The 26,971-nt window shown below is 47.4% G+C and overlaps 1 protein-coding gene across 26 annotated transcripts in view; it reads right to left on the reverse strand.

The window, feature by feature from the left end:
- LOC143298539 (protein WWC2-like) overlaps positions 1-26,971 on the reverse strand; it is a 130,795-nt gene that overhangs the window by 79,523 nt on the left and 24,301 nt on the right. For all 26 annotated transcript variants that reach the window (XR_013057400.1, XR_013057405.1, XR_013057406.1 and 23 more), the window contains exon 6: positions 24,804-24,930. Coding sequence is in view for 3 of the 26 variants with exons in the window: in XM_076611403.1 (XP_076467518.1) it covers positions 24,804-24,930 (127 nt within the window). In the remaining 23 variants the exon portion in view is untranslated. The remainder of the gene's footprint in view (positions 1-24,803; positions 24,931-26,971) is intronic.

Raw genomic sequence — 26,971 nt, forward strand, 5'->3', positions numbered from 1 at the left:
GGGGTTGGGAACATTCACTTAAAATCCCATAGAACCACTGCAGTCACAAATCTTAGCAGCTCCTGTTACAAAATACATAAAGAAAAAGAAAGAAAGAATCCCAAACAAAAAATGCTCCACTCCAACGATCCCACATGGCCAACTCATGGTAGTTAAGGGGATCATTAGTGAAACCAGTAATAACTGTGAAAGCATTTTCCATGACTGTAATTATATATAAATATGAAGAAAATTATAACAATTGTGATTACAAAGAAAACGGACGCCAAGAAAGTCATGCACCCATGAATGCATACATGTATCACTGTATGTGTTGTGACTGCATTATGCATGCATACATGTATCACTGTATGTGTTGTGACTGCATTATGCATGCATACATGTATCACTGTATGTGTTGTGACTGCATTATGCATGCATACATGTATCACTGTATGTGTTGTGACTGCATTATGCATGCATACACACGCACTTCTGTCTGTTGGTGTCAAGCTGACCATTCAGACTGTATCCTTCCATTTTATTCAATCCTGAATTATCTATTGAATCATTTTTACTGTATTTCATTTCAGTCCATGTTAGTTGTTTTTCGATCGTCAGGCAGGCAGTCAGGGCCTGAGGAGCTGTTGGGTCAGAGTGCAAGGCGTCTGCTCTTTGTTCGCCATTCTTTACAGCAGATGTGGTGAAGCGCATAAGGATCAGTCTGCACGCTCTAACACCTGCTTGAGACTGAAACCCAAACCAGGCACCCTTCACAACCCATGAATCACCTCTCCACTGCCCAACAATACACTACTCTCTCTCTCTCTTCTCTCTTGTGAAATGTTCAACCAACATCCAAGTGTGTGTGTGTGTGTGTGTGTGTGTGTGTGTGTAGAGAGAGAGAGAGAGAGAGAGAGAAAGAGAGAGGGGTGGGGCGTGGGGGGGGGAGGCACTGAGATAGACACCAGGGAAGACACAGCGCAAGAGAAAAGTACAGACAGACAGTGGAAGAGAAACAAGAAAAGGGCACCACCACCAGCCCCATGTCTTGCCTTAGCAGTCTGCAATGCACGCCAGTCTGCAAGCCACACACACACACACATGTACACACAAACTCATTCACACACACAAACACACACACACACACACACATGTACACACAAACCCATTCACACACACAAACACACACACACACACATGTACACACAAACCCATTCACACACACACACACACACACACACACACACACTACACACACACACACATGCACACACAAACCCATTCACACACACAAACACACACACACACACACACTACACTACACACGCGCGCGCACCCATGCACGCACGCACGCACACACACACTCTCACACTGAGGGGCTGTAGAGGAGAGGAGTGCATCCAGCCCGGCATTCCAGGCCTGACACTTTGCAGTGGGTGATGGCTCTGTGCCAACCCTTGCCACACCAACATGGAATGCCCCCCTCCCCCTCCACCTAGCATTCAACACCCCCACCCCCTTCACACTTAGCCTTCAACACCCTCCCCTCCCCCACCCCCTTCACACCTAGCCTTCAAGACACCCTCCCCCACCCCCTTCACACCTAGCCTTCAACACCCTCCCCCACCCCCTTCACACCTAGCCTTCAAGACACCTTCCCCCACCCCCTTCACACCTAGCCTTCAAGACACCTTCCCCCACCCCCTTCACACCTAGCCTTCAAGACACCCTCCCCCACCCCCTTCACACCTAGCCTTCAAGACACCCTCCCCCACCCCCTTCACACCTAGCCTTCAAGACACCCTCCCCTCCCCCTTCACACCTAGCCTTCAAGACACCCTCCCCCACCCCCTTCACACCTAGCCTTCAAGACACCCTCCCCTCCCCCACCCCCCTTCACACCTAGCCTTCAAGACACCCTCCCCCACCCCCTTCACACCTAGCCTTCAAGACACCTTCCCCCACCCCCTTCACACCTAGCCTTCAAGACACCCTCCCCTCCCCCACCCCCTTCACACCTAGCCTTCAAGACACCCTCCCCCACCCCCTTCACACCTAGCCTTCAAGACACCTTCCCCCACCCCCTTAACACCTAGACTTCAAGACACCCTCCGCCACCCCCTTCACACCTAGCCTTCAAGACACCCTCCGCCACCCCCTTCACACCTAGCCTTCAAGACACCCTCCCCCTTCACACCTAGCCTTCAACACCCTCCCCCACCCCCTTCACACCTAGCCTTCAACACCCCACCCCCTTCACACCTAGCCTTCAAGACACCCTCCCCCACCCCCTTCACACCTAGCCTTCAAGACACCCTCCCCCACCCCCTTCACACTTAGCCTTCAACACCCCACCCCACCCCCTTCACACCTAGCCTTCAAGACACCCTCCCCTCCCCCACCCCCTTCACACCTAGCCTTCAACACCCCACCCCACCCCCTTCACACCTAGCCTTCAAGACACCCTCCCCTCCCCCACCCCCTTCACACCCAGCCTTCAACACACCATTCCCCCATCTCATCTCCGTGAATCCTAACCGCCTCCCCCCCCCCCCCTCACCTCCCCATCTCTCTCCAAAAAGGAAAAAAACACCACCACAAACAAGCCTTCATTGTTGATGACTGCACAGACTCCCAAGTCTGAAGCAGGAATTATGCGACGTACATGACCTCCCTCCTCCCCCTTCTCCATCACCCCCTTCTTCCTTCCCCCTCTCCTGCAAGAGATACAACTCCTATCTTGGTCCATAATACCCAACATGCTTACGAGAAAGAAAGGAAAAAAAAAGCAGAGAAAAAAAAAAGCAAGCAAGCAAAGAAGTACGCCCCGTTCATTCATAAAGCCACACGCTTTGCTGTTTTGCTCTTCACGGTGCCCAGGATAAATATAGACAGCACCAGCCCACTCCCAGTCGTCACGTCGGTCGTGTAGGCGGCTGAGGAAAACTTCTCTTTTTAACTGGTTCAAGTTTGGAGAGGGGGGGGGGGGGACTGACACCAACCAGAACGGGACCCTTAACTGTTGGAACGGTTATGAACTACGGCATGCCACGGCTTGTCTGTGTCAAATACGTCCATTGAAAAAATGATTTAAATTTCAGCACACACACACACACACACGCGCGCGCGCACGCACGCACGCACACACACACACATCTTCTGGTTTTCTTGGTCTTCTATCATGTCCACAAGTCTGTTATTGGTCTTCAACCATGTCCACAAGACAGTTATTGGTCTTCTATCATGTCCACAAAGACATTTACTGGTCTTCTATCATGTCCACAAAGACAGTTACTGGTCTTCTATCATGTCCTCTTCTATCATGTCCACAAAGACAGTTACTGGTCTTCTATCATGTCCTCTTCTATCATGTCCACAAAGACAGTTACTGGTCTTCTATCATGTCCACAAAGACTGTTACTGGTCTTCTATCATGTCCACAAAGACATTTACTGGTCTTCATGTCCACAAAGACATTTACTGGTCTTCTATCATGTCCACAAAGACTGTTACTGTACTGGTCTTCTATCATGTCCACAAAGACATTTACTGGTTTTCATGTCCACAAAGAGTTACTGGTCTTCTATCATGTCCACAAAGACAGTTACTGGTCTTCTATCATGTCCACAAAGACTGTTACTGGTCTTCATGTCCAGAAAGACATTTACAGGTCTTCTATCATGTCCACAAAGACTGTTATTGGTCTTCTATCGTGTCCAGAAAGACATTTACTGGTCTTCTATCATGTCCACAAAGACAGTTACTGGTCTTCTATCATGTCCACAAAGACAGTTACTGGTCTTCTATCATGTCCACAAAGACTGTTACTGGTCTTCTATCATGTCCACAAAGACAGTTACTGGTCTTCTACCATGTCCACAAAGACTGCTACTGGTCTTCTATCATGTCCACAAAGACAGTTACTGGTCTTCTACCATGTCCACAAAGACAGTTACTGGTCTTCTACCATGTCCACAAAGACAGTTACTGGTCTTCTATCATGTCCACAAAGAATGTTATTGGTCTTCTATCATGTCCACAAAGACATTTACTGGTCTTCTACCATGTCCACAAAGACAGTTACTGGTCTTCTACCATGTCCACAAAGACAGTTACTGGTCTTCTACCATGTCCACAAAGACAGTTACTGGTCTTCTACCATGTCCACAAAGACTGTTATTGGTCTTCTATCATGTCCACAAAGACATTTACTGGTCTTCTACCATGTCCACAAAGACTGTTACTGGTCTTCTACCATGTCCACAAAGACAGTTACTGGTCTTCTACCATGTCCACAAAGACTGTTATTGGTCTTCTATCATGTCCACAAAGACAGTTACTGGTCTTCTATCATGTCCACAAAGACATTTACTGGTCTTCTACCATGTCCACAAAGACTTATTGGTTTTCTACCATGTCCACAAAGACAGTTACTGGTCTTCTATCATGTCCACAAAGACTTATTGGTTTTCTACCATGTCCACAAAGACAGTTACTGGTTTTCTACCATGTCCACAAAGACTTATTGGTCTTCTACCATGTCCACAAAGACAGTTACTGGTCTTCTACCATGTCCACAAAGACTGTTATTGGTCTTCTATCATGTCCACAAAGACTGTTATTGGTCTTCTATCATGTCCACAAAGACTGTTATTGGTTTTCTACCATGTCCACAAAGACTGTTATTGGTTTTCTACCATGTCCACAAAGACTGTTATTGGTCTTCTATCATGTCCACAAAGACTGTTATTGGTCTTCTACCATGTCCACAAAGACAGTTACTGGTCTTCTACCATGTCCACAAAGACTGTTATTGGTTTTCTACCATGTCCACAAAGACTGTTATTGGTCTTCTACCATGTCCACAAAGACTGTTATTGGTCTTCTACCATGTCCACAAAGACTGTTATTGGTGTTCTGTCATGTCCACATAGACCAGTCTTCTTTGATGTCCACACATGTCATTAATGACTGCATTGTATTTGTAAAGTAATGTCATGCACTTCCACACACACACACACAGCGCGCGCATCACACACAAAATAAAGTGCACATGCAAACAGACTTACAACAGTCACATCTGCTCACACACACACACACACACACACACACACACACACAGGTGTGCAAATGTCAAATTGTGCACATACACAGAGAGAGAGAGAGACAGAGTGAGAGACAGAGACAGAGACAGAGACAGAGGCAAAGACCGAAAAAGGGAGCAGCAGAAAGCTGCAGCAACAGAAACAGACCCACCACTTTCCACCCCAACCTTTCTACCCCTCTCTCACTCTCCACACCACAAGCCCCCACATGACAGACAGGCAGACAGACAGACAGAGAGGCAGACAAACAGACAGAGAGAGGCAGACAGACAGACAGAGAGGCAGACGGACAGAGAGGCACACAGACAGACAGAGACAGAAAGAAAGTGACAGAAAGGCAGACAGACAGACAGACAGGGAGAAAGTGATAGAGCAGAGTTCAATTTTCTTAACATACCCGTCCCCCCACAAGAATCAGCCCCCCTCCTATCTCACTTTCACCCCCCACCCCCAAACGGGAAGCTTGGAGCCGACACACACACACGTATGCACGCACATGCATACACATACACACGCATGAATGCATACGCATGAATGCACACATATTCGGATTAGACGATAAACTGAGGTCCCGTGTGCAACATGCACTTGGCGCACGTAAAAGAACCCACGGCAACAAAAAGGTTGTTCCTGGCAAAATTCTGCAGAAAAAATCCACTTCAATAGGAAAAAACAAATGAAACTGCACGCTGGAAAAAATGCCGAAAAAAAAGAAAAAAAAAGGGGTGGCGCTGTGGTGTAGCGACGCTCTCTCCCTGAGGAGAGCAGCCCAAATTTCACACAGAGAAATCTGCTGTGACAAAAAGAAATACTAATACAAGTACAATACACAGTGGCACACACAAACATTACTTCATCCATCTGCTTTTTACACTCAGACAGTCTGGTAATGGATGGAGAGTACACCTATACCTACACCTACCTGTGTGTCACTTCTGATGTCTTTCCCTGTGGGCTGTACACCTATACCTACACCTACCTGTGTGTCACTTCTGATGTCTTTCCCTGTGGGCTGTACACCTATACCTACACCTACCTGTGTGTCACTTCTGATGTCTTTCCCTGTGGAATGTACACCTATACCTACACCTACCTGTGTGTCACTTCTGATGTCTTTCCCTGTGGAATGTGCACCTATACCTACATCTACCTGTGTGTCACTTCTGATGTCTTTCCCTGTGGGCTGTACACCTATACCTACACCTACCTGTGTGTCACTTCTGATGTCTTTCCCTGTGGGCTGTACACCTATACCTACACCTACCTGTGTGTCACTTCTGATGTCTTTCCCTGTGGGCTGTACACCTATACCTACATCTACCTGTGTGTCACTTCTGATGTCTTTCCCTGTTGGCTGTACACCTATACCTACATCTACCTGTGTGTCACTTCTGATGTCTTTCCCTGTGGGCTGTACACCTATACCTACATCTACCTGTGTGTCACTTCTGATGTCTTTCCCTGTTGGCTGTACACCTATACCTACACCTACCTGTGTGTCACTTCTGATGTCTTTCCCTGTGGGCTGTACACCTATACCTACATCTACCTGTGTGTCACTTCTGATGTCTTTCCCTGTGGGCTGTACACCTATACCTACACCTACCTGTGTGTCACTTCTGATGTCTTTCCCTGTTGGCTGTACACCTATACCTACACCTACCTGTGTGTCACTTCTGATGTCTTTCCCTGTGGGCTGTACACCTATACCTACATCTACCTGTGTGTCACTTCTGATGTCTTTCCCTGTGGGCTGTACACCTATACCTACACCTACCTGTGTGTCACTTCTGATGTCTTCCCTGTGGGCTGTACACCTATACCTACACCTACCTGTGTGTCACTTCTGATGTCTTTCCCTGTGGAATGTACACCTATACCTACACCTACCTGTGTGTCACTTCTGGTGTCTTTCCCTGTGGAATGTACACCTATACCTACACCTACCTGTGTGTCACTTCTGATGTCTTTCCCTGTGGAATGTACACCTATACCTACATCTACCTGTGTGTCACTTCTGATGTCTTTCCCTGTGGGCTGTACACCTATACCTACATCTACCTGTGTGTCACTTCTGATGTCTTTCCCTGTGGGCTGTACACCTATACCTACATCTACCTGTGTGTCACTTCTGATGTCTTTCCCTGTGGGCTGTACACCTATACCTACATCTACCTGTGTGTCACTTCTGATGTCTTTCCCTGTGGGCTGTACACCTATACCTACACCTACCTGTGTGTCACTTCTGATGTCTTCCCTGTGGAATGTGCACCTATACCTACATCTACCTGTGTGTCACTTCTGATGTCTTCCCTGTGGGCTGTACACCTATACCTACACCTACCTGTGTGTCACTTCTGATGTCTTCCCTGTGGAATGTGCACCTATACCTACATCTACCTGTGTGTCACTTCTGATGTCTTCCCTGTGGGCTGTACACCTATACCTACACCTACCTGTGTGTCACTTCTGGTGTCTTTCCCTGTGGAATGTACACCTATACCTACATCTACCTGTGTGTCACTTCTGATGTCTTTCCCTGTGGGCTGTACACCTATACCTACACCTACCTGTGTGTCACTTCTGATGTCTTTCCCTGTGGAATGTACACCTATACCTACATCTACCTGTGTGTCACTTCTGGTGTCTTTCCCTGTGGAATGTACACCTATACCTACACCTACCTGTGTGTCACTTCTGATGTCTTTCCCTGTGGAATGTACACCTATACCTACATCTACCTGTGTGTCACTTCTGATGTCTTTCCCTGTGGGCTGTACACCTATACCTACATCTACCTGTGTGTCACTTCTGATGTCTTTCCCTGTGGGCTGTACACCTATACCTACATCTACCTGTGTGTCACTTCTGATGTCTTTCCCTGTGGAATGTACACCTATACCTACATCTACCTGTGTGTCACTTCTGATGTCTTTCCCTGTGGGCTGTACACCTATACCTACATCTACCTGTGTGTCACTTCTGATGTCTTTCCCTGTGGAATGTACACCTATACCTACACCTACCTGTGTGTCACTTCTGATGTCTTTCCCTGTGGGCTGTACACCTATACCTACACCTACCTGTGTGTCACTTCTGATGTCTTTCCCTGTGGAATGTACACCTATACCTACACCTACCTGTGTGTCACTTCTGATGTCTTCCCTGTGGGCTGTACACCTATACCTACATCTACCTGTGTGTCACTTCTGATGTCTTTCCCTGTGGGCTGTACACCTATACCTACACCTACCTGTGTGTGACTTCTGGTGTCTTTCCCTGTGGAATGTACACCTATACCTACACCTACCTGTGTGTCACTTCTGATGTCTTCCCTGTGGGCTGTACACCTATACCTACACCTACCTGTGTGCTGCAAAAGTGCCTGGAGGGAGCGATGAGGAGAGGGGGAGGGAGAAAGCAGGCAGCATGGAATGGAAGGCAGAGCCAGCAGCCAGAGAGTAAAGGTGAGATGAGCTGATGTGGGTGAACCCCCCCCCCCTTCCCAATGCTATTTGCAGGGATGATGCAGAAGCATTTGTTGTGGAATAACAAGACTCTGACTCACCTTTTGCTGCTGGCTGCACACTTTTCACTTTTTCTTTCTCCACCCCCCTCCCTCCATACCCACCCCCCCTCCCCTCATTCTCTCTCGGTGGTTGCCTTACTTTCCCACTGTTCCCCTTGCTACTACAGCCACAGCTACTACTACCCTTCTCCTGCCACCCTCATGCTGCCTGTACCCTTCTCCTACCACCCTCATGCTGCCTGTACCCTTCTCCTACCACCCTCATGCTGCCTGTACCCTTCTCCTACCACCCTCATGCTATACTACTCCCCTTCTCCTACCACCCTCATGCTACTTGTACCCTTCTCCTACCACCCTCATGCTACTTGTACCCTTCTCCTACCACCCTCATGCTGCCTGTACCCTTCTCCTACCACCCTCATGCTATACTACTCCCCTTCTCCTACCACCCTCATGCTACTTGTACCCTTCTCCTACCACCCTCATGCTACTTGTACCCTTCTCCTACCACCCTCATGCTACTTGTACCCTTCTCCTACCACCCTCATGCTACTTGTACCCTTCTCCTACCACCCTCATGCTACTTGCACCCTTCTCCTACCACCCTCATGCTACTTGTACCCTTCTCCTACCACCCTCATGCTACTTGTACCCTTCTCCTACCACCCTCATGCTACTTGTACCCTTCTCCTACCACCCTCATGCTACTTGTACCCTTCTCCTACCACCCTCATGCTACTTGTACCCTTCTCCCCTGCCCCAGGACCCTTCTCCCCTGCCCCAGGACCCTTCTCCCCTGCCCCAAGACCCTTCTCCCCTGCCCCAGGACCCTTCTCCCCTGCCCCAGGACCCTTCTCCCCTGCCCCAGGACCCTTCTCCCCTGCCCCAGGACCCTTCTCCCCTGCCCCAAGACCCTTCTCCCCTGCCCCAGGACCCTTCTCCCCTGCCCCAAGACCCTTCTCCCCTGCCCCAGGACCCTTCTCCCCTGCCCCAGGACCCTTCTCCCCTGCCCCAGGACCCTTCTCCCCTGCCCCAGGACCCTTCTCCCCTGCCCCAGGACCCTTCTCCCCTGCCCCAAGACCCTTCTCCCCTGCCCCAAGACCCTATCCTGTTCCTGCACCCCCCACCCCCTCTCCTTTTCAAGCCTAACCACCATCACCACTGGTCTTGGCCTGTCTCCCCTCCCCTCCACCCGTCCCCAGCTCCTATCTTTACAGACAACGTTCCCTTGTTGCTGGCTTCTGCTCCACCTTTCACATCAGAGTGAGTGAGTGAGTGTGAGTGAGTGTGTGTGTGTGTGTGTGTGTGTGTGTGAGTGTGAGTGCGTGAGTGTGTGTGTGTGTGAGTGTGTGTGTGTGTGTGTGTGTGTGTGTGTGTGTGTGTGTGTGTGTGTGTGCTCGTATGCATGTGCAAGCATGTGTATGTGTGTACGCTTGCTCCAAGTATCCCAGCTTTCTGACATGTTAGGGGGAGTGTCAGGTGGCTTGCAAGCTCCGAGTGTTCTGACATGGGAGGGGGTGGGGGGGGGGGAGAAAGAGGGGAAGTGGAATAGGAGGGGGCTGATTCAATTGGGTGGACGGGTATGTCTTGAAATTCTCTTTCTCCTTTTTGGAGCTGTGAATCAAGGCAGTAAACAGGGCAATGGGATGATGGAACTTCAATTTCTCTATCTGCTCTGCCTTCCTCTGCTCTGATGAACTAACCAGACATTTTTCACTCCCTCTCTCTCTCACTCTACCATTCACTAAGTACAAAAGTAATAGCCAGTTTGTATTAAACCAACAGATGTGGGTGGGTGCATAAGGATGCGCACACGTGTGTGTGTGTGTGTGTGTGTGTGTGTGTGTGTGTTTGACATGTGTGTGCGTGTGTGTTTGACATGTGTGTGTGTGTGTGTGTGTGTGACACGTGTGTGTGTGTGTGTGTGTGTGTGTGTGTGTGTGTGTGTGTCTGTGTGTGTTTGACACGTGTGTGTGTGTGTGTGTGTGTGTGTGTGTGTGTGTGTGTTTGACACCAATACCTGTGTATCCAACGGAACAGTTTAAGAACAATAATTATGTTTGTGTAAACATGCCTGGATTTCCCTTCATTTTCTGATGGCCACAAATAAAAAATAATCTGAAAAAGAAATCATGGGCCCTCATAGCAAACCCTTTTCTCAGCATACTATGTTTCCAGCACACAACTTTACACACACAGTGCAGCTCTCAAATGGGACCTTGTCCACCAGCCGGGCTTTTCACAAGCCGTACATTGAAAAGCAATGTGGTATGGAGACAACACTGAAAAGCAATGTGGTATGGAGACAACACAGAAACATTGAAAAGCAATGTGGTATGGAGACAACACTGAAAAGCAATGTGGTATGGAGACAACACTGAAAAGCAATGTGGTATGGAGACAACACAGAAACATTGAAAAGCAATGTGGTATGGAGACAACATAGGAACACTGAAAAGCAATGTGGTATGGAGACAACATAGGAACATTGAAAAGCAATGTGGTCTCCATGGAGACAACATAGGAACATTGAAAAGCAATGTGGTCTCCATGGAGACAACATAGGAACACTGAAAAGCAATGTGGTCTCCATGGAGACAACATAGGAACACTGAAAAGCAATGTGGTCTCCATGGAGACAACATAGGAACATTGAAAAGCAATGTGGTCTCCATGGAGACAACATAGGAACATTGAAAAGCAATGTGGTATGGAGACAACACAGGAACACTGAAAAGCAATGTGGTCTCCATGGAGACAACACAGGAACACTGAAAAGCAATGTGGTCTCCATGGAGACAACACAGGAACACTGAAAAGCAATGTGGTCTCCATGGAGACAACACAGGAACATTGAAAAGCAATGTGGTCTCCATGGAGACAACACAGGAACACTGAAAAGCAATGTGGTCTCCATGGAGACAACCTAATCAACAGGAAAGGAAGTGCCATGGCAGCATGGGATAGGTTCTGACTCCTGATCCAGTCCTCACCTGTGGTCAGGGTTCTAGCCCTCATTTCGGCATGGTGTTGTGTCCTTTGGGACACTTCAGACTTTACTGTGATTTTCCTCAATGCAGCCAGGTGTCAATGGGTACCTTACGGGCTGGGGAAGGTTCAAAAGGAAGGAGAGGAACAGGCTGTGTCTTCACATGTTGAGCCCTAATAAAGGATATCAATTCACTGCTCTCATGACCCTACAGAGCTGGGAGTCGTTAATCTTTAATAAAAACAACAGAGGAAGGAACGATCAAGGTAGACAGAAAAAGAAAGAAGGGAAAAAAAGTAAAGATCACAAAACAAGAAAGAGACATGGGCTGAAAGAACACAGAAATAACCAGAGTCGGAGAGGGGCTGGGGAGGGGAGGGCGGGGGGCAGGGGAGAAAAAACAAAGAAAGAAAACAATAATTTGTTGGACTCCTTATTTTTATTTTGAGAGGTGGGACAGCAATGTCTTGCAAATGTCCTTTGGCATCCCAGAATCTTTCAAAATAAAGTTTAAGTTTGTGTTTAGCTACAACTATGCCAGGATTTTGGTTAATATCTATCTCATCCAAAATCAACATGGGACATGGTAGTTAGCAAAGCTGTAAACAAATGTTTACAAAAGCACAAGTGTTAGAGTGCCAGACTGTTGCCAAACCAGAAAGTGGGTAAGTCTATGAGGAGCACTCGTATGGTGATGTAACAGAAACAACTTTAATTTTTTTTTTTTTTTTTTTAAAGAAGAAGAAAAAGAAACGAAAAAAGATGAAGTTACAGCATCTAAAAAACAACACTAACTGTATGTAGAGTTTCATGCCCAGAAAAACAGCTGGTGAAGGGAGTGGCTACATTCCACAACAGGTGGCACAGCAGGGGTTAAGGCTGTTCAGCATGTTCACAACACATTACAGCCAACCATCCAGTACTGGATACACTTCTTCAGAGCAAAAAAGACTTCTTCAGAAGAGGGGGAAGAAAAAAAAGGAATTTAAGACTACAACTAAGCAGCAGACTTCTTCAGAATAAATAAATGTACAGACCACAATGAAAAGCAATTGTTTATATCACAAGATGTGGTAACACTGCACCTGAAGCAGAGTAGAAGAATCATGTATTTAAAGAAATGGTTTGAAAGACTAACTATTTACTTTGGTGAAAAGAGACCGAGACAGAAAGACTGTCAAAGAAACAGGGAAAATGAGAACAACACTGGACTGCATTCATCACCTTGTGTTAGTCTTTTTATGCACATTACAAATCTGTCCCTGTTGTGTCATATCTCATTCTTCACTTTTAATTCATAATACAAAATCTGAATCAACTTTCAGAAATCATTTCCTATACCATTACTTCAGAAATAAAGGGACAAGCAATTTTTTGTTTACTGAGTCAAATGCTTTCTCAAGGTCAACACAGGTGAACAACAGATCAAAATCATAATTAAAAAAATATCTGTACTAATGCAACTGGAAAATAAGTTATTTTACTGGTTTTAAACAAACCAAAAGACTGAGGACTGGCAGGAAATAATGAAAGACAGAGACAGAGAGACAGGGAGAGAGTGTGAAGGAGGACAGTGAGGAAGAGAGGGAAGAAGGAAAACAAACAAAACAGAGAAACGAAAAACTGGTGGTGGTCAGCTGGAAAATAAAGGAGTAACTGAAGCAGGCACAGCGTGAAGGACAGAGAGGAAACAGAGAGAGAAGCTAGAGGCACACAGGCATGATCCTGGGGATTGTGTTTTGTGTCAAGCAAAGAGAAGTGGGGGAGGGGGAGGGGGAGGGGGGAATGGGAAGGGAGGCAATGTGTGGGCTCCTTGCCATCACCGACCACTCATCGCCCAGCAATGATAAACACTTCTGTCTGGCGCAATCACATGCACTGACGTGATTGAGGAATGCCGAGTTGTCTTGGCTACAATACCTGTAGCTAGCTCCCTTTGTACGCCTGCATGCTCTCCAACTGTCTGTCAGTCTGCCCCCTTCTCCCACTGTTGTTATGTGTGCTTACAGCTCACACCCTGTCTGTCCTTTCTCCCACTGTTGTGTGCTTACAGCTCACACCCTGTCTGTCCTTTCTCCCACTGTTGTTATGTGTGCTTACAGCTCACACCCTGTCTGTCCTTTCTCCCACTGTTGTTATGTGTGCTTACAGCTCACACCCTGTCTGTCCTTTCTCCCACTGTTGTTATGTGTGCTTACAGCTCACACCCTGTCTGTCCTTTCTCCCACTGTTGTTATGTGTGCTTACAGCTCACACCCTGTCTGTCCTTTCTCCCACTGTTGTGTGCTTACAGCTCTCTTCCCTGGAGTCCTTGTCTCTTTTTCTTCTTTCTCTGCATGCACTGTGTGTGTGTGTGTGTGTGTGTGTGTGCACTGTTACCCACCAGCAATACCTATGCATAGTTTTCCATCACTTTCCTTTGGTTCATTGTCTAGCTTAATACACCCTCACCTTAAAGAACAAAAACTAACCAACCAACCAAAAAGCCACCTAAAATACACAAATTACTTGTAAATGCATCAATGAGCGCCAAAGCAGAACCACCACCAGACATGCTCACTCTTCAACCTATTCTGCCCATGGTGTCAACACTTTAACAATGCCCCCCCAACCCGCCCCCCCCCCCCAAACCTCCTCCCTATTTTAGGGGGGAGGGAGTTGATGGGGGGGGGGGGGGTACTTGATAAATTGCATCTTTCTGTGCTTGTAACATCTTTACCTGCTTGCTGGTTTAAGTTTAGTTTGTTTTCCTTACCTCCACCAGGAAACAGGTGAAAATACAACATGACTCATTTCTGAAACAGCATTTGTTGTTACACAATCCTTTGTCAAGTTTGTGGTTTCCATTTTGGTTTTGTTATTGCTCTTGTTTGTGTTCTGTTTACTTCTTTCTATCTTTGTGTTCTGTTCACTTCTTTCTATCTTTGTGTTCTGTTCACTTCTTTCTATCTTTGTGTTCTGTTCACTTCTTTCTTTCTATCTTTGTGTTCTGTTTACTTCTTTCTTTCTTTCTTTCTTTGTGTTCTGTTTACTTCTTTCTTTCTTTCTTTGTGTTCTGTTTACTTCTTTCTTTCTTTATGTTCTGTTTACTTCTTTCTTTGTGTTCTGTTCACTTCTTTCTTTATGTTCTGTTTACTTCTTTCTTTGTGTTCTGTTCACTTCTTTCTTTGTGTTCTGTTTACTTCTTTCTTTCTTTCTTTGTGTTCTGTTTACTTCTTTCTTTCTTTGTGTTCTGTTTACTTCTTTCTTTCTTTCTTTGTGTTCTGTTTACTTCTTTCTTTCTTTATGTTCTGTTTACTTCTTTCTTTGTGTTCTGTTCACTTCTTTCTTTGTGTTCTGTTTACTTCTTTCTTTCTTTCTTTGTGTTCTGTTTACTTCTTTCTTTGTGTTCTGTTCACTTCTTTCTTTGTGTTCTGTTTACTTCTTTCTTTCTTTCTTTGTGTTCTGTTTACTTCTTTCTTTCTTTCTTTCTTTGTGTTCTGTTTACTTCTTCCTTTGTGTTCTGTTCACTTCTTTCTTTGTGTTCTGTTTACTTCTTTCTTTGTGTTCTGTTTACTTCTTTCTTTCTTTCTTTCTTTCTTTCTTTCTTTGTGTTCTGTTTACTTCTTTCTTTGTGTTCTGTTTACTTCTTTCTTTCTTTCTTTGTGTTCTGTTTACTTCTTTCTTTGTGTTCTGTTTACTTCTTTCTTTCTTTCTTTCTTTCTTTGTGTTCTGTTTACTTCTTTCTGTCTTTGTGTTTTGTTTACTTCTTTCTTTCTTTCTTTCTGTGTGTTCTGTTTACTTCTTTCTTTCTTTCTTTGTGTTCTGTTTACTTCTTTCTTTCTTTGTGTTCTGTTTACTTCTTTCTTTGTGTTTTGTTTACTTCTTTCTGTCTTTGTGTTCTGTTTACTTCTTTCTTTCTTTCTTTCTTTCTTTGTGTTCTGTTTACTTCTTTCTCTGTGTTCTGTTTACTTCTTTCTTTCTTTGTGTTCTGTTTACTTCTTTCTTTGTGTTCTGTTTACTTCTTTCTCTGTGTTCTGTTTACTTCTTCCTTTCTTTGTGTTCTGTTTACTTCTTTCTCTCCTTGTACTCTTTCATCTATTCACCGACCTATCTCTTAGTTTTTTTGGACGTGTGGTGTTACATTGTTTGCTTTAACCTTGCACATCCAACAGATGTAATGCCTGAAGTCAAAAGTCATTATCCAGCTGCAGTTTAGCATGGGAAAAAAAATCCCCATTTGCATAAAAATTCCAAAATGGATAATGTGTCAACCCAATTCTAATTGTTTTCTGTTGCCATTTCTCCACACAACAAGGCATACAATATTCATAAAAATAATGTGCAGTTACATTGTTCAGCCTGTGGCTCTGAGCACAGTTAAGGATACAAGTAGGTACACCAATGTATTAAGAATATCATGGATAAAAGCTCACTGAAAATCCCATTTTAAAACAATAAAATGTTCAGTATAACATACTCAACACACACACTTCTCCCAATGCCTGACCTTTTCAGACAGCGGGGAAGGAGTGGCTTATAATTTGTTGATTTCCACTGTGTTTAGTTCTATTTTCATTTCTAAACAACTGTCTTATCAAGAGATAGAAAGGGTGAGAGAGAGAGAGAGGGAGAGGAGACAGAGTGCAGGAAGAGTGAGAGAGAGATAGAAAGGGTGAGAGAGAGAGAGAGAAAGGGTGAGAGAGAGAGAGAGAGAGAGCAAGGGTGAGAGAGAGAGAGAGAGAGAGAGAGAGAGAGAAAGGGTGAGAGAGAGATAGAAAGGGTGAGAGAGAGAGAGAGATAGAAAGGGTGAGAGAGAGAGAGAGAGAGATAGAAAGGATGAGAGAGAGAGAGGGTGAGAGAGAGATAGAGAGATAGAAAGGGTGAGAGAGAGAGAGATATATAGGGTGAGAGAGAGATAGAAAGGGTGAGAGAGAGAGAGAGAGATAGAAAGGATGAGAGAGAGAGAGAGAGAGAGAGAAAGGATGAGAGAGAGAGAGAGAGAGAGAGAGATAGAAAGGGTGAGAGAGAGAGAGAGAGATAGAAAGGGTGAGATATATATATATATATAAATATATATATATATATATATAGAGAGAGAGAGAGAGAGAGAGAGAGAGAGAGATAGAAAGGATGAGAAAGAGATAGAAAGGGTGAGAGAGAGAGAGAGAGAGAGAGAGAGAGAAAGGATGAGAGAGAGAGAGAGATAGAAAGGGTGAGAGAGAGAGAGAGAGAGAGAGAGAGAAAGGGTGTGAGAGAGAGAGAGAGAGAGAGAAAGGGTGTGAGAGAGAGAGAGAGAGATAGAAAGGGTGAGAGAGAGAGAGAGAGAGAGAGAGAGAGAGAGAGAGATAGAAAGGATGAGAGAGAGATAGAAAGGGTGAGAGAGAGAGAGATAGAAAGGGTGAGAGAGAGAGAGAGAGAGAGAGAGAGATAGAAAGGGTGAGAGATAGATAGAGAGAGAGAGAGAGAGAGAGAGAGAGAGAGATAGAAAGGATGAGAGAGAGATAGAAAGGGTGAGAGAAAGAGAGAGAGAGATAGATAGAAAGGGTGAGAGAGAGAGAGAGAGATAGAAAGGAAGAGAGAGAGAGAGATAGAAAGGGGGAGAGAGAGAGAGATAGAAAGGGTGAGAGAGAGATAGAAAGGGTGAGAGAGAGAGAGAGAGAGAGAGAGAAAGGATGGGTGAGAGAGAGAGAGAGAGAGAGAGATAGAAAGGGTGAGAGAGATAGATAGAAAGGGTGAGAGAGAGAGAGAGATAGAAAGGGTGAGAGAGAGAGAGATAGAAAGGGTGAGAGAGAGATAGAAAGGGTGAGAGAGAGAGAGAGAGAGAGAGAGAGAGAGAGATAGAAAGGGTGAGAGAGAGAGAGATAGAAAGGGTGAGAGAGAGAGAGATAGAAAGGGTGAGAGAGAGAGAGAAAGAAAGGGTGAGAGAGAGAGAGAGATAGAAAGGGTGAGAGAGAGAGAGAGAGAGAGAGAGAGAGAGAGAAAGGGTGAGAGAGAGAGAGAGATAGAAAGGGTGAGAGAGAGAGAGAGAGAAAGGGTGAGAGAGAGATAGAAAGGGTGAGAGAGAGAGATAGAAAGGGTGAGAGAGAGAGAGAGAGAGAGAGAGAGAGAGAGAGAGAAAGGGTGAGAGAGAGAGAGAGATAGAAAGGGTGAGAGAGAGAGAGAGAGAGAGATAGAAAGGGTGTGAGAGAGAGAGAGATAGAAAGGGTGAGAGAGAGAGATAGAAAGGGTGAGTGAGAGAGAGAGAGAGATAGAAAGGGTGTGTGTGAGAGAGAGAGAGAGAGAGAGAGAGAGAGAGATAGAAAGGGTGAGAGAGAGTGAGAGAGAGAGAGATAGAAAGGGTGAGAGAGAGAGTGAGAGAGAGAGAGAGAGAGAGACAGAAAGGGTGAGAGAGAGAAAGGGTGAGAGAGAGAGAGAGAGAGAGAGATAGAAAGGGTGAGAGAGAGTGAGAGAGAGAGAGATAGAAAGGGTGAGAGAGAGAGTGAGAGAGAGAGAGAGAGAGAGACAGAAAGGGTGAGAGAGAGAAAGGGTGAGAGAGTGAGAGAGAGAGAGATAGAAAGGGTGAGAGAGAGAGTGAGAGAGAGAGAGAGAGAGAGACAGAAAGGGTGAGAGAGAGAAAGGGTGAGAGAGAGAGAGAGAGAGAGAGAGAGAGAGAGAGAGAGAGAGAGAGAGAGAGGTGGGGGATTTGGGAGATGGGGGTGAGGTGGGTGGAGGAGTGCTGTAGAACATCTTTTCACACAACATGATATTAAATGAGAGAGAGAGAGAGAGAGAGAGAGAGAGAGAGAGAGAGGTGGGGGATTTGGGAGATGGGGGTGAGGTGGGTGGAGGAGTGCTGTAGAACATCTTTTCACACAACATGATATTAAATGAGAGAGAGAGAGAGAGAGAGAGGTGGGGGATTTGGGGGATGGGGGTGAGGTGGGTGGAGGAGTGCTGTAGAACATCTTTTCACACAACATGATATTAAATGAGAGAGAGAGAGAGAGAGAGAGAGAGAGAGGTGGGGGATTTGGGGGATGGGGGTGAGGTGGGTGGAGGAGTGCTGTAGAACATCTTTTCAGACAACATGATATTAAATGAGAGAGAGAGAGAGAGAGAGAGAGAGAGGTGGGGGATTTGGGGGATGGGGGTGAGGTGGGTGGAGGAGTGCTGTAGAACATCTTTTCACACAACATGATATTAAATGAGAGAGAGAGAGAGAGAGAGAGAGAGAGAGAGAGAGAGGTGGGGGATTTGGGGGATGGGGGTGAGGTGGGTGGAGGAGTGCTGTAGAACATCTTTTCACACAACATGATATTAAATGAGAGAGAGAGAGAGAGGTAGGGGATTTGGGGGATGGGGGTGAGGTGGGCGGAGGTGTGTTGTAGAACATCTTTTCACACAACATGATATTAAATGAGAGAGAGAGTCTAGGTGTTTCTATTGGCAATTCAGGCTTCAAACTTTAAGAACTGAAGAGAGAGAGAGAGGACAGAGACAAATGAGACGCACACAGTGAGCCAGCAGAGGAAACAAAGCTGGACGTGTGCAGCCATTCACAGAAACAGCAGTGATGTCCTCAAAAACTTCACCACTTTCAAACCAAACCAACACCCACCCCTCACCCTCCAAAACCAATGTGACACTGCTATTCCATTCAGCTATGAGGCGGAGGGAGGGGGGGTGAGGGAGGAGGAGGAGGAACAAGAGATCTCCACTCTGGGTAGATACAGTCTGCAATGAGGGAGGAGGAGGAGGGGGAGGAGGAGGAGGGGGAGGAGGAGCAAAAGATCTCCACTCTGGGTAGATACAGTCTGCAATGAGGGAGGAGGAGGAGGGGGAGGAGGAGGAGGGGGAGGAGGAGCAAAAGATCTCCACTCTGGGTAGATACAGTCTGCAATGAGGGAGGAGGAGGAGGAGGAGGAGGAGGAGCAAAAGATCTCCACTCTGGGTAGATACAGTCTGCAATGAGGGAGGAGGAGGAGGAGGAGCAAAAGATCTCCACTCTGGGTAGATACACTCTGCAATGAGGGAGGAGGAGGAGGAGGAGCAAAAGATCTCCACTCTGGGTAGATACACTCTGCAATGAGGGAGGAAGAGGAGGGGGAGGGGGAGGAGGAGGGGGAGGAGCAAGAGATCTCCACTCTGGGTAGATACACTCTGCAATGAGGGAGGAGGAGGGGGAGGAGGAGGGGGAGGAGCAAGAGATCTCCACTCTGGGTAGATACACTCTGCAATGAGGGAGGAGGAGGGGGAGGAGCAAGAGATCTCCACTCTGGGTAGATACAGTCTGCAATGAGGGAGGAGGAGGGGGGGGGGGGGGAGGAGGAGGAGCAAGAGATCTCCACTCTGGGTAGATACACTCTGCAATGAGGGAGGAAGAGGAGGGGGAGGGGGAGGGGGAGGAGCAAGAGATCTCCACTCTGGGTAGATACACTCTGCAATGAGGGAGGAGGAGGGGGAGGGGGAGGAGGAGGAGCAAGAGATCTCCACTCTGCAATGAGGGAGGAGGAGGAGGGGGAGGGGGAGGAGGAGGAGCAAGAGATCTCCACTCTGGGTAGATACACTCTGCAATGAGGGAGGAAGAGGAGGGGGAGGGGGAGGAGCAAGAGATCTCCACTCTGGGTAGATACACTCTGCAATGAGGGAGGAGGAGGAGGGGGGGGGGGGGGGAGGAGCAAGAGATCTCCACTCTGGGTAGATACAGTCTGCAATGAGGGAGGAGGAGGAGGAGGAGGGGGAGGAGGGGGAGGAGGAGCAAGAGATCTCCACTCTGGGTAGATACAGTCTGCAATGAGGGAGGAGGAGGAGGGGGAGGAGGGGGAGGAGGAGGAGGAGCAAGAGATCTCCACTCTGGGTAGATACACTCTGCAATGAGGGAGGAAGAGGAGGGGGAGGAGGGGGAGGAGGAGGAGGAGCAAGAGATCTCCACTCTGGGTAGATACACTCTGCAATGAGGGAGGAGGAGGAGGGGGAGGAGGAGGAGGAGCAAGAGATCTCCACTCTGGGTAGATACACTCTGCAATGAGGGAGGAAGAGGAGGGGGAGGAGGGGGAGGAGGAGGAGGAGCAAGAGATCTCCACTCTGGGTAGATACACTCTGCAATGAGGGAGGAGGAGGGGGGGGAGGGGGAGGAGGGGGAGGAGGAGCAAGAGATCTCCACTCTGGGTAGATACACTCTGCAATGAGGGAGGAGGAGGGGGAGGAGTAGCAAGAGATCTCCACCCTGGGTTGATACACTCTGCAATGAGGGAGGAGGAGGGGGAGGAGGAGCAAGAGATCTCCACCCTGGGTTGATACACTCTGCAATGAGGGAGGAGGAGGGGGAGGAGGAGCAAGAGATCTCCACCCTGGGTTGATACACTCTGCAATGAGGGAGGAGGAGGGGGAGGAGGAGCAAGAGATCTCCACTCTGGGTAGATACACTCTGCAATGAGGGAGGAGGAGGAGGGGGAGGGGGAGGAGTAGCAAGAGATCTCCACCCTGGGTTGATACACTCTGCAATGAGGGAGGAGGAGGGGGAGGAGTAGCAAGAGATCTCCACCCTGGGTTGATACTCTGCAGCAGCAACAGCGGCTGTTCCATCTTGCCCCCCACCCCTTTCCCCCACCCCTTTCCGATGGGAAAGTGAAGCTGACATTGCCTGGACAGCACTGGCTGCACAGTGCACAGGGCTGGCAAAGTAAACAGGCAGCATACCTGACCTGGCGCGTGTTGTGAGTAGTGATGTCAAAAATCAACCCCCACACCTACGCCCCCACACCTAGCTTTGTTTGCCGGCTGCTGAAAGGCCTCAGGTCATGTTACAAACAAACCGACCTAAAAGACCTGGGCCCGGTGCCAATAAAAAGAAATGTGTAGTAAATTCCACCACTGCATTCTGATGCACAACAGAGCATGGGGTAGAGGAAAGTAACGTCAGTGCTGACAGCAATTCAACAATTTTTCCTATGATATCATTGTAAAGTGACTGCAAAGGTGTGCAGTGGGGAAGAAAATGTACTGAAAACATACATACAACAAAAACGTACCACCTTTTTTTTTCTTCTAAATTCTGAAGCACACCACACAACCAGTGCTCATGAGGGATTTCAGATGACCCACTTTACATGGCACACCACACAACCAGTGCTCATGAGGGATTTCAGATGACCCACTTTACATGGCACACCACACAACCAGTGCTCATGAGGGATTTCAGATGACCCACTTTACATGGCACACCACACAACCAGTGCTCATGAGGGATTTCAGATGACCCACTTTACATGGCACACCACACAACCAGTGCTCATGAGGGATTTCAGATGACCCACTTTACATGGCACACCACACAACCAGTGCTCATGAGGGATTTCAGATGACCCACTTTACATGGCACACCACACAACCAGTGCTCATGAGGGATTTCAGATGACCCACTTTACATGGCACACCACACAACCAGTGCTCATGAGGGATTTCAGATGACCCACTTTACATGGCACACCACACAACCAGTGCTCATGAGGGAAAGGACTCACAAACACACACACACACACACACACACACACATGCGCATGCACACACACACACACACACACACACTCTGAGACAACCTGCTTACATACATCAGCTCTGTCAGCTGGTATTCCATGATGAATTTTACACACTATCACATGACGAAGTGCTGACAATGACACAACCAAGCACAGCTCACAGAACATGACAGCACCCAGTCTGACTGCTTACAGACAGCCGTATGTCCTATCTCAACACAGAACATGACAGCACCCAGTCTGACTGCTTACAGACAGGTGTGTGTCCTATCTCAACACACAACATGACAGCACCCAGTCTGACTGCTTACAGACAGCCGTGTGTCCTATCTCAACACAGAACATGACAGCACCCAGTCTGACTGCTTACAGACAGGCGTGTGTCCTATCTCAACACACAACATGACAGCACCCAGTCTGACTGCTTACAGACAGCCGTGTGTCCTATCTCAACACACAACATGACAGCACCCAGTCTGACTGCTTACAGACAGCCGTATGTCCTATCTCAACACACAACATGACAGCACCCAGTCTGACTGCTTACAGACAGGTGTGTGTCCTATCTCAACACACAACATGACAGCACCCAGTCTGACTGCTTACAGACAGCCGTGTGTCCTATCTCAACACACAACATGACAGCACCCAGTCTGACTGCTTACAGACAGCCGTGTGTCCTATCTCAACACACAACATGACAGCACCCAGTCTGACTGCTTACAGACAGCCGTGTGTCCTATCTCAACACAGAACATGACAGCACCCAGTCTGACTGCTTACAGACAGGCGTGTGTCCTATCTCAACACACAACATGACAGCACCCAGTCTGACTGCTTACAGACAGCCGTGTGTCCTATCTCAACACACAACATGACAGCACCCAGTCTGACTGCTTACAGACAGCCGTGTGTCCTATCTCAACACACAACATGACAGCACCCAGTCTGACTGCTTACAGACAGCCGTGTGTCCTATCTCAACACACAACATGACAGCACCCAGTCTGACCGCTTACAGACAGCCGTGTGTCCTATCTCAACACACAACATGACAGCACCCAGTCTGACTGCTTACAGACAGCCGTGTGTCCTATCTCAACACACAACATGACAGCACCCAGTCTGACTGCTTACAGACAGCCGTGTGTCCTATCTCAACACACAACATGACAGCACCCAGTCTGACCGCTTACAGACAGCCGTGTGTCCTATCTCAACACACAACATGACAGCACCCAGTCTGACTGCTTACAGACAGCCGTGTGTCCTATCTCAACACACAACATGACAGCACCCAGTCTGACTGCTTACAGACAGCCGTGTGTCCTATCTCAACACACAACATGACAGCACCCAGTCTGACTGCTTACAGACAGCCGTGTGTCCTATCTCAACACACAACATGACAGCACCCAGTCTGACTGCTTACAGACAGCCGTGTGTCCTATCTCAACACACAACATGACAGCACCCAGTCTGACTGCTTACAGACAGGCGTGTGTCCTATCTCAACACACAAGTATGCACAACCAAAACATCCTTTACAGCCTTAAAGTACACAAAACTTGCTTTTTGAACACATAAGTGACACCATCAAAGTTCCCAACAGTCTACTGAAAACAGAGGAAAAACAGAAAAAGAACAACAGACAATTCAGGGAGAAAAAAAACACAAAAAAGCCCAGACCAAGTGAGAATAGTAGAACGGTGGCCTTGTGGCAACAAGTCTGCCAAGGAAGCGATAGAATCTGAGGGCAAAGGATCGAATCCCACACTCCCAACAATTTTCTCTCCCTCAACTACACCTTGAGTGGTGGTAATGACACTTCATTCAGACGAGATGAAATATGAGGTCCTGTGTGCTGTGTGCAATTAGTGCATTTAACAGAACACACCAAAACAAAAAGGCTGTGCCTGGCAAAATCCGGAAGAAAAAGATCCACTTTGACAGGAAAGCAAAAAAACTTGCAGACAGACAGAGAAGTGTGGCACTGCACTGTGGCAAGACATTCTCCCCAGGGAGAGCAGCCTGAATTTCACACACACAAATCAGTCCTGACAAAGTAATACAAGACATTCTCCCCAGGGAGAGCAGCCTGAATTTCACACACACAAATCAGTCCTGACAAAGTAATACAAGACATTCTCCCCAGGGAGAGCAGCCTGAATTTCACACACACAAATCAGTCCTGACAAAGTAATACAAGACATTCTCCCCAGGGAGAGCAGCCTGAATTTCACACACACAAATCAGTCCTGACAAAGTAATACAAGACATTCTCCCCAGGGACAGCAGCCTGAATTTCACACACACAAATCAGTCCTGACAAAGTAATACAAGACATTCTCCCCAGGGAGAGCAGCCTGAATTTCACACACACAAATCAGTCCTGACAAAGTAATACAAGACATTCTCCCCAGGGAGAGCAGCCTGAATTTCACACACACAAATCAGTCCTGACAAAGTAATACAAGACATTCTCCCCAGGGACAGCAGCCTGAATTTCACAGACACAAATCAGTCCTGACAAATTAATACAACACAACAAACACCACCAAAACATTCAACACAGTACTGCACAATACAAAGCAAAAGAATACAACACAGACAACAGCACAGCACACGTGACAGCACATGACAACAGCACAGCAGAGCAGTGACAGAGGAGGGAGGTGGGGGGTGGGGGGGGGGGGTACCTGAACCAGTTCGTTCCTCTCCTTCTGGCCGGACGTCAGGTACTGCTGCAGCTGACGGATCTCACTGATGATGGCCTGGGCCTGCCCCACACTGTACCCCCCTGTCGACGACAGCTTCTGGCCCACACTGCAACCATGGTAACACACACACTGTAACCACAGCAACACCCACACTGACATCACCACAACACCCACACTGTAACCATAGCAACACACTCACTGACATCACCACAACACCCACACTGTACCCATAGCAAAACCCACACAGCCATCATCACAATAACCACACTGCTACCATGGTAACACACACATTGTAACCATAGCAACACCCACACTGGAAGCATTGCAACACCCACACTGGAAGCATTGCAACACCCACACAGCCATCATCACAACAACCACACTGCAACCATGGTAACACATACATTGTAACAATAGCACCTTCACATCCTTAACAATCTACTGCTCGCGTCCGACTCAGGAAAAAATTCCCTTCTCACCATTCTCGACTTGTCAGCCGCCTTTGACATGATAGACCATTCAATCCTTCTTTCCCATCTTCATTTTACATTTGGCATCAACGGACCTGTTCTCAACTGGTTCAAATCTTATCTCACTGATCAATTCCAGTCTGTCATCGTCGATAATTTCCAGTCTTAACCTGTTAAAATCAAACACGGAGTTCCACAGGGATCTGTTTTAGGCCCAGTTCTCTTCACACTGCACACTGCTCCTCTTGCTGAAATTATCAACCACCACAATGTTAGTCATCATTCCTATGCTGATGACACTCAACTTCAGAAGAGTGATACCCCTGAAAAATTGTCACTCTTGTAAGAAACATCTGAATGCTTCCTGGACATTCAAAACTGGATGACCCTAAATAAGTTACAACTGAACGCAGACAAAACCGAAGCAATGATCATGGTGATGGAGTCTCCCGTCATCCGACGGATGAGTAGACAGGCAGGCTTATCTGTCGGTGTGTGTCCTCATATGGGAGAAGGCCGATTCTGGATGTGCAGCACTTCCCACAGGTGTTGCAAGGGAAACGTCTCCAAAAGTTGAGCCCTGCTTCCTTCGCTCACGCTTCTCCATAATGGCCAGCATTCTCTTGTTTTCAAACGTCTTTATGCCACTAGAGCACAGCATCCTCCAGCGAGAGCGGCCAAGGGCATCAGTTTCCCAGGAAGCGATGTCTATGTCACAGACTTTGAGGTTTGTTTTCAAGGTGTCCTTGAACCGCTTGCAGGGTCTTCCAGGTTCACGGTGGCCTTCCTTCAGCTGGCCATACAAACACATATTCGGGAGCCTGCTGTCTGTCATGTGGACGTGTCCTGGAGGATGGAGACCCTGTCTTGCCACTTTATGCCGAGGATCTTTCGTAGGCATCTCTGGTAAAACTGCTCAAGTTGTTGAATGTGACGGTGATACGTCGTCCATGTTTCACAGCAGTACAATAAGGTGTTCAGCACAACAGCTCTGTAGGTTTTGATGTTGGTGCTGAGCCTGATGCCTTTGTTGTTCCACAGCCTGTTGTTTAGTCTGCCAAAGGTGGAGCTGGCCTTGGCGATGCGCAGCGTCATTTCTGCATCAAGGGCTCTGTTGCTGCATAGCGTACTGCCCAGGTAGCCCAGGTGAGTCCAAAGCGCCTGCAGGAGGTTGAGAACCTGTCCATAATGAACTGCATGTCCTCATGGGTGGTTGCAGCAAGCGCACAGTCATCAGCAAAGAGGAACTCTCTCATCAGTGCCTTAAACACCCTGGACCTGGCATGGAATCACTGCAAGTTGAAAAGTTTGCCATCTGTGCGAAACTGAATGTAGATGCCCCAGTCAGTCTTGGAACCATCAATCAGCATGGCAGAGAAGAGAATGGAGAACAGTGTGGGTGCCAAGATGCAGCCCTGCTTCACTCCATTTACCACAGGGAACAGATCCGACATGTCAGTATTTCCTGTACTCTCGCCTGCATGCCATCATGGAATGACACAATCAGCTGGATTAGGCTCTCTGTGCAGCCAAACTTTAGGAGGATCTTCCACAGACCATGATGGTTCACCGTGTCGAAGGCCTTAGTCAGGTCTACAAAGACCATGTGGAGCTCCTTGTTCTGCTCACGGCACTTCTCTTGCATCTGGCGTACAGCAAACACCATGTCACATGTTC

The sequence above is a fragment of the Babylonia areolata genome, chromosome 24, assembly GCF_041734735.1.
Source record: "Babylonia areolata isolate BAREFJ2019XMU chromosome 24, ASM4173473v1, whole genome shotgun sequence".
Taxonomy (NCBI): Eukaryota; Metazoa; Mollusca; class Gastropoda; order Neogastropoda; family Buccinidae; genus Babylonia; species Babylonia areolata.